Below are 14,230 nucleotides of genomic sequence, written 5' to 3' on the forward strand. Positions count from 1 at the left end.
GCCCCTCTCCCCCCCCAGCTCTCCTCACTACCCGCTCTCCTCACTCCCGCTCTCCTCACTACCCGCCTCCCTCACTACCCGCTCCTCCTCATTACCCGCTCTCCTCACTACCCACTCCTCCCACTCTCCTCACTACCCGCTCCCCACTACCCGCTCTCCTCACTACCCGCTCCTCCTCACTACCCGCTCTCCTCACTACCCGCTCTCCCCACTACCCGCTCTCCTCACTACCCGCTCTCCTCACTACCCGCTCTCCACACTCCCCGCTCTCCTCACTACTACCCGCTCTCCTCACTACCCGCTCTCCTCACTACCCGCTCCTCCTCATTACCCACTCCCTCACTACCCACTCTCCTCACTACCCGCTCTCCTCACTACCCGCTCTCCTCCTCACTACCCCGCTCTCCCCACTACCCGCTCTCCTCACTACCCGCTCTCCTCACTCCTCTCTCCTCCCCGCTCTCCTCCTCACTCACTACCCGCTCTCCCACTACCCGCTCTCCTCACTACCCGCTCTCCTCACTACCCGCTCTCCCCACTACCCGCTCTCCCCACTACCCGCTCTCCTCACTACCCGCTCCTCCTCCCGCTCTCCCCACTACCCGCTCTCCTCACTACCCGCTCTCTCACTACCCGCTCCCCCACTCCCGCTCACTACCCGCTCTCCTCACTACCCGCTCTCCTCACTACCCGCTCTCCCTCACTACCCGCTCTCCTCACTACCCGCTCTCCTCACTACCCGCTCTCCTCACTACCCGCTCTCCTCACTACCCGCTCCTCCTCATTACCCGCTCCCTCACTACCCGCTCTCCTCATTACCCGCTCCTCCTCATTACCCACTCTCCTCACTACCCGCTCTCCTCACTACCCGCTCCTCCTCACTACCCGCTCTCCTCACTACCCGCTCTCCCCACTACCCGCTCTCCTCATTACCCGCTCTCCTCACTACCCGCTCTCCTCACTACCCGCTCCTCCTCACTACCCGCTCTCCTCACTACCCGCTCTCCTCACTACCCGCTCCTCCTCATTACCCACTCTCCTCACTACCCGCTCTCCTCACTACCCGCTCTCCCCCGCTGTCCTCACTACCCGCTCCTCCTCATTACCCGCTCCCCCAATACCTGCTCTCCCCACTGCCTTCCCTCCTCACTACCCGCTCTCCTCACTACCCACTCTCCTCACTACCCGCTCTCCTCACTACCCGCTCTCCTCACTACCTGCTCCTCCTCACTACCCACTCTCCTCACTACCCGCTCCTCCCCAATACCCGCTCTCCCCACTACCCGCTCTCCCCACTACCCGCTCTCCTCACTACCCGCTCCTCCTCATTACCACTCTCCTCACCCGCTCTCCTCACTACCCGTTCTCCTACTACCCGCTCCTCCTCACTACCCACTCTCCTCACTACCCGCTCTCCTCACTACCCGCTCTCCTCACTACCCGCTCTCCTCACTACCCGCTCTCCTCATTACCCACTCTCCCCACTACCCGCTCTCCTCACTACCTGCTCCTCCTCATTACCCGCTCTCCTCACTACCCGCTCCTCCTCATTACCCGCTCTCCTCACTACCCGCTCTCCTCACTACCCGCTCTCCTCACTACCCGCTCTCCTCACTACCCGCTCCTCCTCACTACCCGCTCTCCCCACTACCCGCTCTCCTCACTACCCGCTCTCCTCACTACCCGCTCTCCTCACTACCCGCTCCTCCTCACTACCCACTCTCCTCACTACCCGCTCTCCTCACTACCCGCTCTCCTCACTACCCGCTCCTCCTCCCCACTACCCACTACCCGCTTTCCTCACTACCCGCTCTCCCCTACTACCCGCTCCTCCTCACTACCCACTCTCCTCACTACCCGCTCTCCCCACTACCCGCTCTCCCCACTACCCGCTCTCCTCACTACCCGCTCTCCTCACTACCCGCTCCTCCTCACTACCCGCTCTCCTCACTACCCGCTCTCCTCACTACCCGCTCTCCTCACTACCCGCTCCTCCCCATCCCGCTCCTCCTCATACCCGCTCTCCTCACTACCCGCTCCTCCTCACTACCCGCTCCTCCTACCCGCTCTCCTTACGACCTGCTCCTCCTCACTATCCGCTCTCCTCACTACCCGCTCTCCTCACTACCCGCTCTCCTCACTACCCGCTCCTCCTCACTACCCACTCTCCTCACTACCCGCTCTCCTCACTACCCGCTCTCCTCACTACCCGCTCTCCTCACTACCCGCTCCTCCTCACTACCCGCTCTCCCCAATACCCGCTCTCCCTACTGCCTTCTCTCCTCACTACCAGCTCTCCTCACTCCCGCTCCTCACTACCCGTTCTCCCCACTACCCGCTCTCCTCACTACCCGCTCCTCCTCACTACCCGCTCTCCTCACTACCTTCTCTCCTCACTGCCCGCTCTCCTCACTGCCCGCTCTCCTCTCTACCCGCTCTCCCCACTACCCGCTCTCCCCACTACCCGCTCTCCTCACTGCCCGCTCTCCTCTCACTACCCGCTCTCCCCACTACCCGCTCTCCTCACTACCCGTTCTCCTCTCTACCCGCTCTCCCCACTACCCGCTCTCCTCACTACCCGCTCTCCTCACTACCCGCTCTCCCCACTACCCGCTCTCCCACTACCCATTCTCTCTACTACCCGCTCTCCTCACTACCCGCTCTCCTACTACCCGCTCTCCTCACTACCCGCTCTCCTCACTCCTCCTCACCCGCTCTCCCCACTATCCGCTCTCTCTCCTACACGCTCTCCTCACTACCCGCTCTCCTCACTGCCCGCTCCTCCTCACTACCCCGCTCTCCTCACCCACTCTCCTCACCCCGCTCTCCTCACTACCCGCTCCTCCTCTCTACCTGCTCTCCCCACTACCCGCTCTCCCCACTACCCGCTCTGCGACGTCAACATTAAGGCTTTTCTGTCTACTCCTCTACCCCTCTATCCATCCTCTTCATCCCCTCTTAGTCCTCTTCCATCGTTCCCCTCTCCTTTATTTCTGCTCTGTTTACACTGCAGAGCTCTAACTTCCTAACAAGGGAAAAGCCTGACTGGGCCTTTGTGCGCCAGCCACCTTCACACCCAATATGGAAGTCCTCCTCTCTCTGTCTTCCCCTTGTACCCCAGGGGAGTGTGTTACCGCAGGGCTTATATGCTGGGAACAGAATGGGTCAGTGTATCTGGACTCTGTGATAGGGTGGTTGGAGCACAGTTCCGTGGTATTCCAGAGAACAATATAGTGGAGAGGAAACCACTTTTTATGGTAGTGCATGAGGTGAGCACTTTCAGCCTCTGGTGCAATACTTAAAGGGATACTTTAGGATTTAGCATGTCTTCCTACTTACCAAGAGCCAGACAAACTCCTGGATGCCCTTTTATGTCTCTGCATGCAGTTTGAAGGAAGTGAAGGTATCTCATTAGTTCCATTAAATACTAGCCAAATCCTCTGAAAAGCAGGGAAATATACCTTTTCACTACTCCACAGCTGGGTGGTTTGTCATTTATAGTCTTATAAAGCTCTACATAGCAATCAATAGTTTATAAATGTGTTAATTAAACTTAATGTATAACTTTGTAACACTCCATTCTTTTTAGTATTCAAACAGTGCCATGCTCTTCGACTGGATAAAATAAGTGTATTTAGCTGGACCCTGGGAACCAAAGTCTCCTCTGGGTTGGAGTGTCATGTAGGTTTTCACTGGGAACCAGAGTCTCCTCTGGGTTGGAGTGTCATGTAGGTCTTCACTGTAGGTCTTCACTGGGAACCAGAGTCTCCTCAGGGTTGGAGTGTCTGTAGGTTTTCACTGGGAACCAGAGTCTCCTCAGGGGTTGGATGTAGGTCTTCACTGGGAACCAGTGTTGGAGTGTCATGTAGGTTTTCACTTCACTGGGAACCAGAGTCTCCTCATGGTTGGAGTGTGCTGTAGTTTTCACTGGGAACCAGAGTTCCTCGGGGGTTGGAGTGTCATGTAGGTTTTCACTGGGAACCAGAGTCTCCTCAGGGTTGGAGTGTGCTGTAGGTTTTCACTGGGAACCAGAGTCTCCTCGGGGGTTGGAGTGTGCTGTAGGTTTTCACTGGGAACCAGAGTCTCCTCAGGGGTTGGAGTGTGCTGTAGGTTTTCATTGGGAACCAGAGTCTCCTCGGGGTTGGAGTGTGCTGTAGGTTTTCACTGGGAACCAGAGTCTCCTCAGGGTTGGAGTGTGCTGTAGGTTTTCACTGGGAACCAGAGTCTCCTCAGGGGGTTGGAGTTTTCACTTTGCTCTCCTCGGGGTTGGAGGTTTTCACTGGGAACCAGTCTCCTCAGGGTTGGAGTGTGTTGTAGGTTTTCACTGAACCAGAGTCTCCTCGGGGTTGGAGTGTTGTGTAAGTCTTCACTGGGAACCAGAGTCTCCTCAGGGTTGGAGTGTGCTGTAGGTTTTCACTGGGAACCAGAGTCTCCTCAGGGTTGGGGGCTTGGACTGTGTTGGAGTGTGTGTAGGTTTTCACTGGGAACCAGAGTCTCCTCATGGGGGATGGAGTGTGCTGTAGGTTTTCACTTCTCCTCAGGGAACTTGTCTCCTCAGGGTTGGAGTGTGCTGTAGGTTTTCACTGGGAACCAGATTCTCCTCAGGGTTGGAGTGTGCTGTAGGTTTTCTCTGTGAACCAGATTCTCCTCAGGGTTGGAGTGTGCTGTAGGTTTTCACTGGGAACTTGTCTCCTCAGGGTTGGATTGTGCAGTAGGTTTTCACTGGGAACCAGAGTCTCCTCAGGGTTGGAGTGTGCAGTAGGTTTTCTCTGCGAACCAGAGTCTCCTCAGGGTTGGAGTGTGCTGTAGGTTTTCACTGGGAACCAGAGTATCCTCAGGGTTGGAGTGTGCTGTAGGTTTTCTCTGTGAACCAGATTCTCCTCAGGGTTGGAGTGTGCTGTAGGTTTTCACTGGGAACTCTGCGAGAGTCTCCTCAGGGTTGGAGTGTGCTGTAGGTTTTCTCTGTGAACCAGATTCTCCTCAGGGTTGGAGTGTGCTGTAGGTTTTCACTGGGAACTAGAGTCTCCTCAGGGTTGGAGTGTGCTGTAGGTTTTCACTGGGAACCAGAGTCTCCTCAGGGTTGAACCTGGGAACCAGATTCTCCTCAGGGTTGGAGTGTGCTGTAGGTTTTCACTCTTTCACTTCGCTCAAGGCCTTTAATTAAAGAATAGAACAGGCTCTCAAATGTTCGTGCAAATGTAGTCTTGAGGTGTCTAAATATAAACTAAATGGCATGAACTAATTATACCAGCGTGTCTTGTTTATACAACACCAGATTACAGTTAACATCAGTGCTCAGGACTAGCACATTCAGTCCTACTTCAGAAGAAATACTATAAGGCCATTTTTTTAACTCAAGTATATCTGAATGAATATACAGTGGGAGAACAAGTATTTGATACACTGCCAATTTTGCAGGTTTTCCTACTTTCAAAGCATGTAGAGGTCTGTAATTTTTATCATAGGTACACTTCAACTGTGAGAGACGGAATCTAAAACAAAAATCCAGAAAATCACATTGTATGATTTTTAAGTAATTAATTTGCATTTTATTGCATGACACAAGTATTTGATACAGCAGAAAAGCAGAACTTAATATTTGGTACTACAATTACAGAGATCACATGTTTCCTGTAGTTCTCAACCAGTTTTGCACACACCTCAGCAGGGATTTTGGCCCACTCCTCCATACAGACCTTCTCCAGATCCTTCAGGTTTCGGGGCTGTCGCTGGACAATACGGACTTTCAGCTCCCTCCAAAGATTTTCTATTGGGTTCAGGTCTGGAGACTGGCTAGGCCACTCCAGGACCTTGAGATGCTTCTTACAGTGCCACTCCTTAGTTGCCCTGGCTGTGTGTTTCGGGTCGTTGTCATGCTGGAAGACCCATCTTCAATGCTCTTACTGAGGGAAGGAGGTTGTTGGCCAAGATCTCGTGATACATGGCCCCATCCATCCTCCCCTCAATACGGGCAGTCGTCCAGTCCCCTTTGCATAAAAACATCCCAAAGAATGATGTTTCCACCTCCATGCTTCATGGTTGGGATGGTGTTCTTGGGTTGTACTCATCCTTCTTCTTACTCCAAACATGGCGAGTGGAGTTTAGAGCAAAAAGCTCTATTTTTGTCTCATCAGACCACATGGCTTTCTTCCATTCCTCCTTTGGATCATCCAGATGGTCATTGACAAACTTTAGACGGGCCTGTACATGCACTGACTTGAGCAGGGGGACCTTGCGTGTGCTGCAGGATTTTAATCCATGACGGCGTAGTGTGTTACCAATGGTTTTCTTTGAGTCTGTGGTCCCAGCTCTCTTCAGGTCATTGACCAGGTCCTGCAGTGTAGTTCCTGCCGTGTAGTTCCCTGATGTCCTTACACAGCTCCCTGGTCTTGGCCATTGTGGAGAGGTTGGAGTCTGTTTGATTGAGTGTGTGGACAGGTGTCCTTTATACAGGTAACGAGTTCAAACAGGTGCAGTTAATACAGGTGATGAGTGGAGAACAGGAGGGCATCTTAAAGAAAAACTAACAGGTCTGTGAGAGCCAAAATTCTTACTGGTTGGTAGGTGTTCAAATACTTATGTTATGCAATAAAATGCAAATTAATTACTTAAAAATCATACAATGTGACTTTCTGGATTTTTGTTTTAGATTCCATCTCTCACAGTTGAAGTGTACCAATAATAAAAATTACAGACCTCTACATGCTTTGTAAGTAGGAAAACCTGTAAAATCAGCAGTATATCAACTACTTGTTCTCCCCACTGTAAATAGACTAAGCATCTATTGTAGTAGTATAGTCTAAATTAGTATGGTTAGTCTAGTTTGGAGTATGGTTCATCTCTATCCATCTTGGACTATTCTACCCCGTAAGTTACAACCAAACCCAGACAAGCTTCTCAGCTCTCAGACCCTGACTCTCTTCATACTCTGACTCTCTCTCTCTCCATACCCTGACTCTCTTCATACCCTGACTCTCTCTCTCTCCATACCCTGACTCACTTCATCAGACCCTGACTCTCTCTCTCTCCATACCCTGACTCTCTCTCTTCAGACCCTGACTCTCTCTCTTCATACCCTGTCTCTCTCTCTCCATGCCCTGACTCTCTCTTCTTCAGACCCTGACTCTCTCTCTTCAGACCCTGACTCTCTCTCTCGCCAGACCCTGACTCTCTTCAGACCCTGACTCTCTCTCTTCAGACCCTGACTCTCTCTCTCTCTCCATACCCTGACTCTCTCCATACCCTAACTCTCTCTCTTCAGACCCTGTCTCTCTCTCCAGACCCTCTCTCTCTCTTCAGACCCTGACTCTCTCTCTCCAGACCCTGACTCTCTTCATCCCTGACTATCTCTCTTCATACCATGTCTCTCTCTTTCATACCCTGACTCTCTCTCTTCAGACCCTGACTCTCTCTCTCCAGACCCTGACTCTCTTCAGACCCTGACTATCTCTCTTCAGACCCTGACTCTCTCTCTCTTCAGACCCTGACTCTCTCTCTTCCAGACCCTGACTATCTCTCTTCATACCCTGCTCTCTCTCTTCAGACCCTGACTCTCTCTCTCAGACCCTGCTCTCTCTCTTTAGACCCTGACTCTCTCTCTCTCCAGACCCTGCTCTCTCTCTCCAGACCCTGCTCTCTCTCTTCAGACCATGACTCTCTCTCTCAGACCCTAACTCTCTCTCTTCATCTTCAGACCCTGACTCTCTCTCTCTTCAGACCCTGACTCTCTCTCTCAGACCCTGTCTCTCTCTTCAACCTGACTCTTTCTCTCTTCAGACCCTGTCTCTCTCTCTCAGACCCTGCTCTCTCTCCAGACCCTGTCTCTCTCTCCAGACCCTGTCTCTCTCTCTCTCAGAAACTCTCTCTCGTCTTCAGGCCCTGTCTCTCTCTCAGACCCTCTCTCTCTCTTCACCTTCTCTCTCTCTTCAGACCCTGTCTCTCTCTTCAGACCCTGTCTCTCTCTTCAGACCCTGACTCTCTCTTCAGACCCTGTCTCTCTCTTCAGACCCTGTCTCTCTCTTCAGACCCTGTCTCTGTCTCTTCAGACCAGGTCTCTATCTTCAGACCCTGCTCTCTCTCGTCAGACCCTGCTCTCTCTCTTCAGACCCTGTCTCTCTCTTCAGACCCTGTCTCTCTCTTCAGACCCTACTCTCTCTCTTCAGACCCTGCTCTCTCTCCAGACCCTGTCTCATCTTCAGACCCTGTCTCTCTCTTCAGACCCTACTCTCTCTCTTCAGACCCTGCTCTCTCTCCAGACCCTGTCTAACTCTTCAGACCCTGTCTCTCTCTTCAGACCCTGCTCTCTCTCTTCAGGCCCTGTCTCTCTCTTCAGACCCTGTCTCTCTCTTCACACTCGGTCTCTATCTTCAGACCCTGTCTCTCTCTTCAGGTCCTGTCTCTATCTTCAGACCCTGTCTCTCTCTCTCACTTCAGACCCTGTCTCTCTCTTCAGACCCTGTCTCTCTCTTCAGACCCTGTCTCTCTCTCTTCAGACCTGGCTCTCTCTCTCTTCAGACCCTGTCTCTCTCTCTTCAGACCCTGTCTCTCTCTTTCAGACCCTGGCTCTCTCTCATTCAGACCCTGTCTCTCTCTCTTTCAGACCCTGTCTCTCTCTCTTCAGACCCTGGCTCTCTCTCATTCAGACCCTGTCTCTCTCTCTCCAGACCCTGAGACCCTGACTCTCTCTCTCCATACCCTGACTCTCTCCATACCCTGACTCTCTCTCTCCATACCCTGACTCTCTCCATACCCTGACTCTCTCTCTCTCTTCATACCCTAACTCTCTCTCTCCATACCCTGACTCTCTCTCTCTCCAGACCCCCTCTCTCTCTCCAGACCCCCCATCTCTCTCTCCAGACCCTCTCTCTCTCTCTCCAGACCCCCTCTCTCTCTCTCCATACCCTCTCTCTCTCTCTCTCTCTCTCCATACCCTGACTCTCTCCATACCCTGACTCTCTCTCTCTCTCTCTTCATACCCTGACTCTCTCTCTCTCCATACCCTGACTCTCTCTCTCCATACCCTGACTCTCTCTCTCTCCCAGACCCCTCTCTCTCTCTTCAGACCCTGACTCTCTCTCTCTCCAGACCCCTCTCTCTCTCTCTCCAGACCCTCTCTCTCTCTCTCCAGACCCCTCTCTCTCTTCAGACCCTGACTCTCTCTCTTCATAACCTGACTCTCTCCATACCCTGACTATCTCTCTCTCTCTCAGACCCTGATTCTCCCTCTCTCTCCAGACCCCCTCTCTCTCTCCATACCCTGACTCTCTCTCTCTCCAGATCCCCCTCTCTCTCTCCAGACCCTCTCTCTCTCTCTCCAGACCCCCTCTCTCTCTTTCAGACCCTGACTCTCTCTCTCCATACCCTGACTCTCTCCATACCCTGACTATCTCTCTCTCTTAAGACCATGATTCTCCCTCTCTCTCCAGACCCCCTCTCTCTCTCTTCAGACCCTGACTCTCTCTCTCCATACCCTGACTCTCTCCATACCCTGACTATCTCTCTCTCTTAAGACCATGATTCTCCCTCTCTCTCCAGACCCCCTCTCTCTCTCTTCAGACCCTGCTCTCTCTCTTCAGACCCTGTGTCTCTCTTCAGACCCTGCTCTCTCTCTCCATACCCTGACTCTCTCCATACCCTGACTATCTCTCTCTCTCTCCAGACCCCCTCTCTCTCTTCAGACCCTGCTCTCTCTCTTCAGACCCTGTGTCTCTTTCCAGACCCTGTGTCTCTCTTCAGACCCTGCTCTCTCTCTCCATACCCTGACTCTCTCCATACCCTGACTATCTCTCTCTCTCTCCAGACCATGATTCTCTCTCTCTCCAGACCCTGCTCTCTCTCTCTTCAGACCCTTCACTCTCTCTCAGACCATGATTCTCTCTCTCTCAGACCCCCTCTCTCTCTCTCCAGACCCCCTCTCTCTCTCCAGACCCCCTCTCTCTCTCAGACCCCCTCTCTCTCTCTTCAGACCCTCCTCTCTCTCTCCAGACCCCCTCTCTCTCTCTTCAGACCCTCCTCTCTCTCTCCAGACCCCCTCTCTCTCTCTTCAGACCCTCCTCTCTCTCTCTTCAGACCCTCCTCTCTCTCTCCAGACCCCCTCTCTCTCTCTTCAGACCCTCCTCTCTCTCTCCAGACCCCCTCTCTCTCTCTTCAGACCCTCCTCTCTCTCTCCAGACCCCCTCTCTCTCTCTTCAGACCCTCCTCTCTCTCTCCAGACCCCCTCTCTCTCTCTTCAGACCCTCCTCTCTCTCTCCAGACCCCCTCTCTCTCTCTTCAGACCCTTCACTCTCTCTTCAGACCCCTCTCTCTCTCTTCAGACCCTTCACTCTCTCTTCAGACCCTGTCTCTCTCTCTTCAGACCCTGACTCTCTCTCTCCATACCCTGACTCTCTCTCTCAGACCCTGACTCTCTCTCACCGTACCCTGACTCTCTCCATACCCTCTCTCTCTCCATACCCTGACTCTCTCTCCTCAGACCCTGACTCTCTCTCACCGTACCCTGACTCTCTCCATACCCTCTCTCTCTCCTCAGACCCTGACTCTCTCTCTTCAGACCCTGACTCTCTCTCTCTCCATACCCTGACTCTCTCCATACCCTGACTATCTCTCTCTCTTCATACCCTGACTCTCTCTCTCTCTTCAGACCCTGTCTCCCTCTCCATACCCTAAATCTCCCATATCCATACCCTGACTCTCTCCATACCCTGACTCTCTCTCTCTCTCCCATACCCTGACTCTCTCTCTCTTCATACCCTGACTCTCTCTGTCTTCATACCCTGACTCTCTCTCTCCATACCCTGACTCTCTCTCTCTCCAGACCCTCTCTCTCTCTCTTCAGAACCTGACTCTCTCTCTTCATACACCTGACTCTCTCTCTCTCTTTTCAGACCCTGTCTCTCTCTCTCCATACACTGAATCTCCCTATCCATACCCTGACTCTCTCCATACCCTGACTCTCTCTCTCCATACCCTGACTCTCTCTCTTCATACCCTTTCTCTCTATCTCCAGACCTCTCTATCTCTCTCTTCAGACCCTGACTCTCTCTCTTCAGACCCTGACTCCCTCTCTCCATACCCTGACTCTCTCCAGACCCTCTCTCTCTCCTCAGACCCTGACTCTCTCTCTTCAGACCCTGACTCTCTCTCTCTCCATACCCTGACTATCTCTCTCTCTTCATACCCTGACTCTCTCTCTCTCTTCAGACCCTGTCTCCCTCTCCATACCCTAAATCTCCCTATCCATACCCTGACTCTCTCCATACCCTGACTCTCTCTCTCTTTCCATACCCTGACTCTCTCTCTCTTCATACCCTGACTTTCTCTGTCTTCATACCCTGACTCTCTCTCTCCATACTCTGACTCTCTCTCTCTCCAGACCCTCTCTCTCTCTCTCTCTTTCAGAACCTGACTCTCTCTCTTCAGACCCTGACTCTCTCTCTCCATACCCTGACTCTCTCCATACCCTGACTATCTCTCTCTTCATACCCTGACTCTCTCTCTCTCTCTCTCTCTCTCTTCAGACCCTGTCTCTCTCTCCATTCCCTGAATCTCCCTATCCATACCCTGACTCTCTCCATACCCTGACTCTCTCTCTCTCCATACCCTGACTCTCTCTCTCTTCATACCATTTCTCTCTCTATCTCCAGACCCTCTCTCTCTCTCTTCAGACCCTGACTATCTCTCTTCATACCCTGACTCTCTCTCCATACCCTGACTCTCTCTCTCTCACACCCTGACTCTCTCTCTCTCTCTCCATATCCTGACTCTCTCTCTCTTCATACCATGACTCTCTCTCTCTCCATACCCTGACTCTCTCTTTTCATACCATGTCTCTATTTTTAGACCCTGTCTGTCTCTCCAGACCCTGTCTCTCGCTAGACCCTGCTCTCTCTCTTCAGGCCCTGCTCTCTCTCGCCAGATCATGCTCTCTTCAGACCCAAGAGCACCAAACCCCAGACCCCGGTAGTGGGCAGCATCAGTCTTTAACAGTCAATAATATTTGACTTTGACCATAGAGTAAACATGTTGAACTTTGACGAGGTAGAATTTCAATACACTCTTTTCAGTTACTCAGTGATGCATTTCCTTCCGCTCAGCAATGCTTGAATGTAATACTTTTTAAGAAATGTAAACTAACTCTGAATTCCTGTTTTTCTCCCATCTTCTAGTGTGCCGGCTGACTTGCCACAAGACATGTGAAGTGAAGGTAAGAGCAGCAGCTTTTCTCAGGGCTCTTATGTTGCCGAATGGGCATGTCTAAGCAATGGGAACACAGTCTTTTTTAGGCAGCTACACCTTTTCCATGTAGGTTGTTATGAACTGTCATTACATCTTATGTCATCACGTCACATCTCAAGTACAGTGTAGCTCTACCAAGTCATCCTCTGTTGACGCAAGATGAGGCTGCTGAGGGGAGGAGGGCTCATAATAATGGCCGGAACGGAGAGCGAATGGAATGGCATCAAAACACATGGAAACCATAGAAACCACGTGTTTTACTATTTGATTCCATTGTACTGATTTATCTCCCTCCCATTACCATGAGCCCGTCCTGCCAAATTACAGTTCCACCAACCTCCTGTGGTTAGCTCTTAGTGCTTTAGTTAGCTCAAGTCTCTTTCCTTCAAAGCCAAGCAGAGCTTATCAGAAGGTAGTGTTGTGTTAATGAGGTGGACGGACCTCGGCAGGAACAGTGTTCCTGCAGTCCTAATGTCGGAGGAATCTGAAAACAAGTGCAGGCTGTCCCAGTATGTGTTTGACTTGGCTGAGCCTTTGTATGTTCGACATAACCCCCTTCTAAAAATAAACGTCAGCTTGCTACATGGTTGACGGGCTTGGTGTTTTTGAAGAGGGGGCACTTAGAAGAAGATGGGAAGTAGTGATGGAAAAAGAGAGAGAGGTGGTGAAGGAGGGCTGGAGATGAGAAAACATAGATTTTTTACAATACGTTGCAGTGAAAGATTTACTAGACTTTAGATTTATAGCACGCACTCACCCTCCACAACACACACACACACACACACACACACACACACACACACACACACACACACACACACACACACACACACACACACACACACACACACACACACAGTTCACCACAGCGTCCCTCACCGCCTTTCATCTGGCAGCCATTACTGAAATGTTCCAGAGCTGCCAGTTCTACTCAGCTCCCTCTACCCTCCTCAGTTCTACCCAGCTCCCTCTACCCTCCTCAGTTCTACCCAGCTCCCTCTACCCTCCTCCATCTCTACCCAGCTCCCTCTACCCTCCTCAGTTCTACCCAGCTCCCTCTACCCTCCTCAGTTCTACCCAGCTCCCTCTACCCTCCTCAGTTCTACCCAGCTCCCTCTACCCTCCTCAGTTCTACCCAGCTCCCTCTACCCTCCTCAGTTCTACTCAGCTCCCTCTACCCTCCTCAGTTCTACCCAGCTCCCTCTACCCTCCTCAGTTCTACTCAGCTCCCTCTACCCTCCTCAGTTCTACCCAGCTCCCTCTACCCTCCTCAGTTCTACCCAGCTCCCTCTACCCTCCTCAGTTCTACCCAGCTCCCTATACCCTCCTCAGTTCTACCCAGCTCCCTCTACCCTCCTCAGTTCTACCCAGCTCCCTCTACCCTCCTCAGTTCTACCCAGCTCCCTCTACCCTCCTCAGTTCTACCCAGCTCTCCCCTCCTCCCTCCTCATCTCTACCCAGCTCCCTCTACCCTCCTCCATCTCTACCCAGCTCCCTATACCCTCCTCAGTTCTACCCAGCTCCCTCTACCCTCCTCAATCTCTACCCAGCTCCCTCTAGCCTCCTCCATCTCTAACCAGCTCCCTCTACCCTCCTCCAGTTCTACCCAGCTCCCCAAATCCTCCTCCAACTCTACCCAGCTCCCTCTGCCCTCCTCCAACTCTACCCAGCTCCCTCTACCCTCCTCAGTTCTACCCAGCTCCCTCTACCCTCCTCAGTTCTACCCAGCTCCCTCTGCCCTCCTCCAACTCTACCCAGCTCCCTCTGCCCTCCTCCAGTTCTCTACCCAGCTCCATCTGCCCTCCTCCCATCTCTACCCAGCTCCCTCTGCCCTCCTCCAACTCTACCCAGCTCCCTCTGCCCTCCTCCAACTCTACCCAGCTCCATCTGCCCTCCTCCCATGTCTACTCAGCTCCCTCTACCCTCCTCAGTTTTACCCAGCTCCCTCTGCCCTCCTCCAACTCTACCCAGCTCCATCTGCCCTCCTCCCATCTCT

The 14,230-nt window shown here is 52.6% G+C and overlaps 1 protein-coding gene across 1 annotated transcript in view; it reads left to right on the forward strand.

Annotated features, from left to right (window-relative positions):
- LOC135518965 (tensin-1-like) overlaps positions 1–14,230 on the forward strand; it is a 511,087-nt gene that overhangs the window by 53,459 nt on the left and 443,398 nt on the right. Inside the window, 1 exon segment of the mRNA XM_064943949.1 lies at positions 12,165–12,202. Within this exon segment, the coding sequence (XP_064800021.1) occupies positions 12,165–12,202 (38 nt within the window).

The sequence above is a fragment of the Oncorhynchus masou genome, chromosome 29 (assembly GCF_036934945.1).
Source record: "Oncorhynchus masou masou isolate Uvic2021 chromosome 29, UVic_Omas_1.1, whole genome shotgun sequence".
NCBI classification, from domain to species: domain Eukaryota; kingdom Metazoa; phylum Chordata; class Actinopteri; order Salmoniformes; family Salmonidae; genus Oncorhynchus; species Oncorhynchus masou.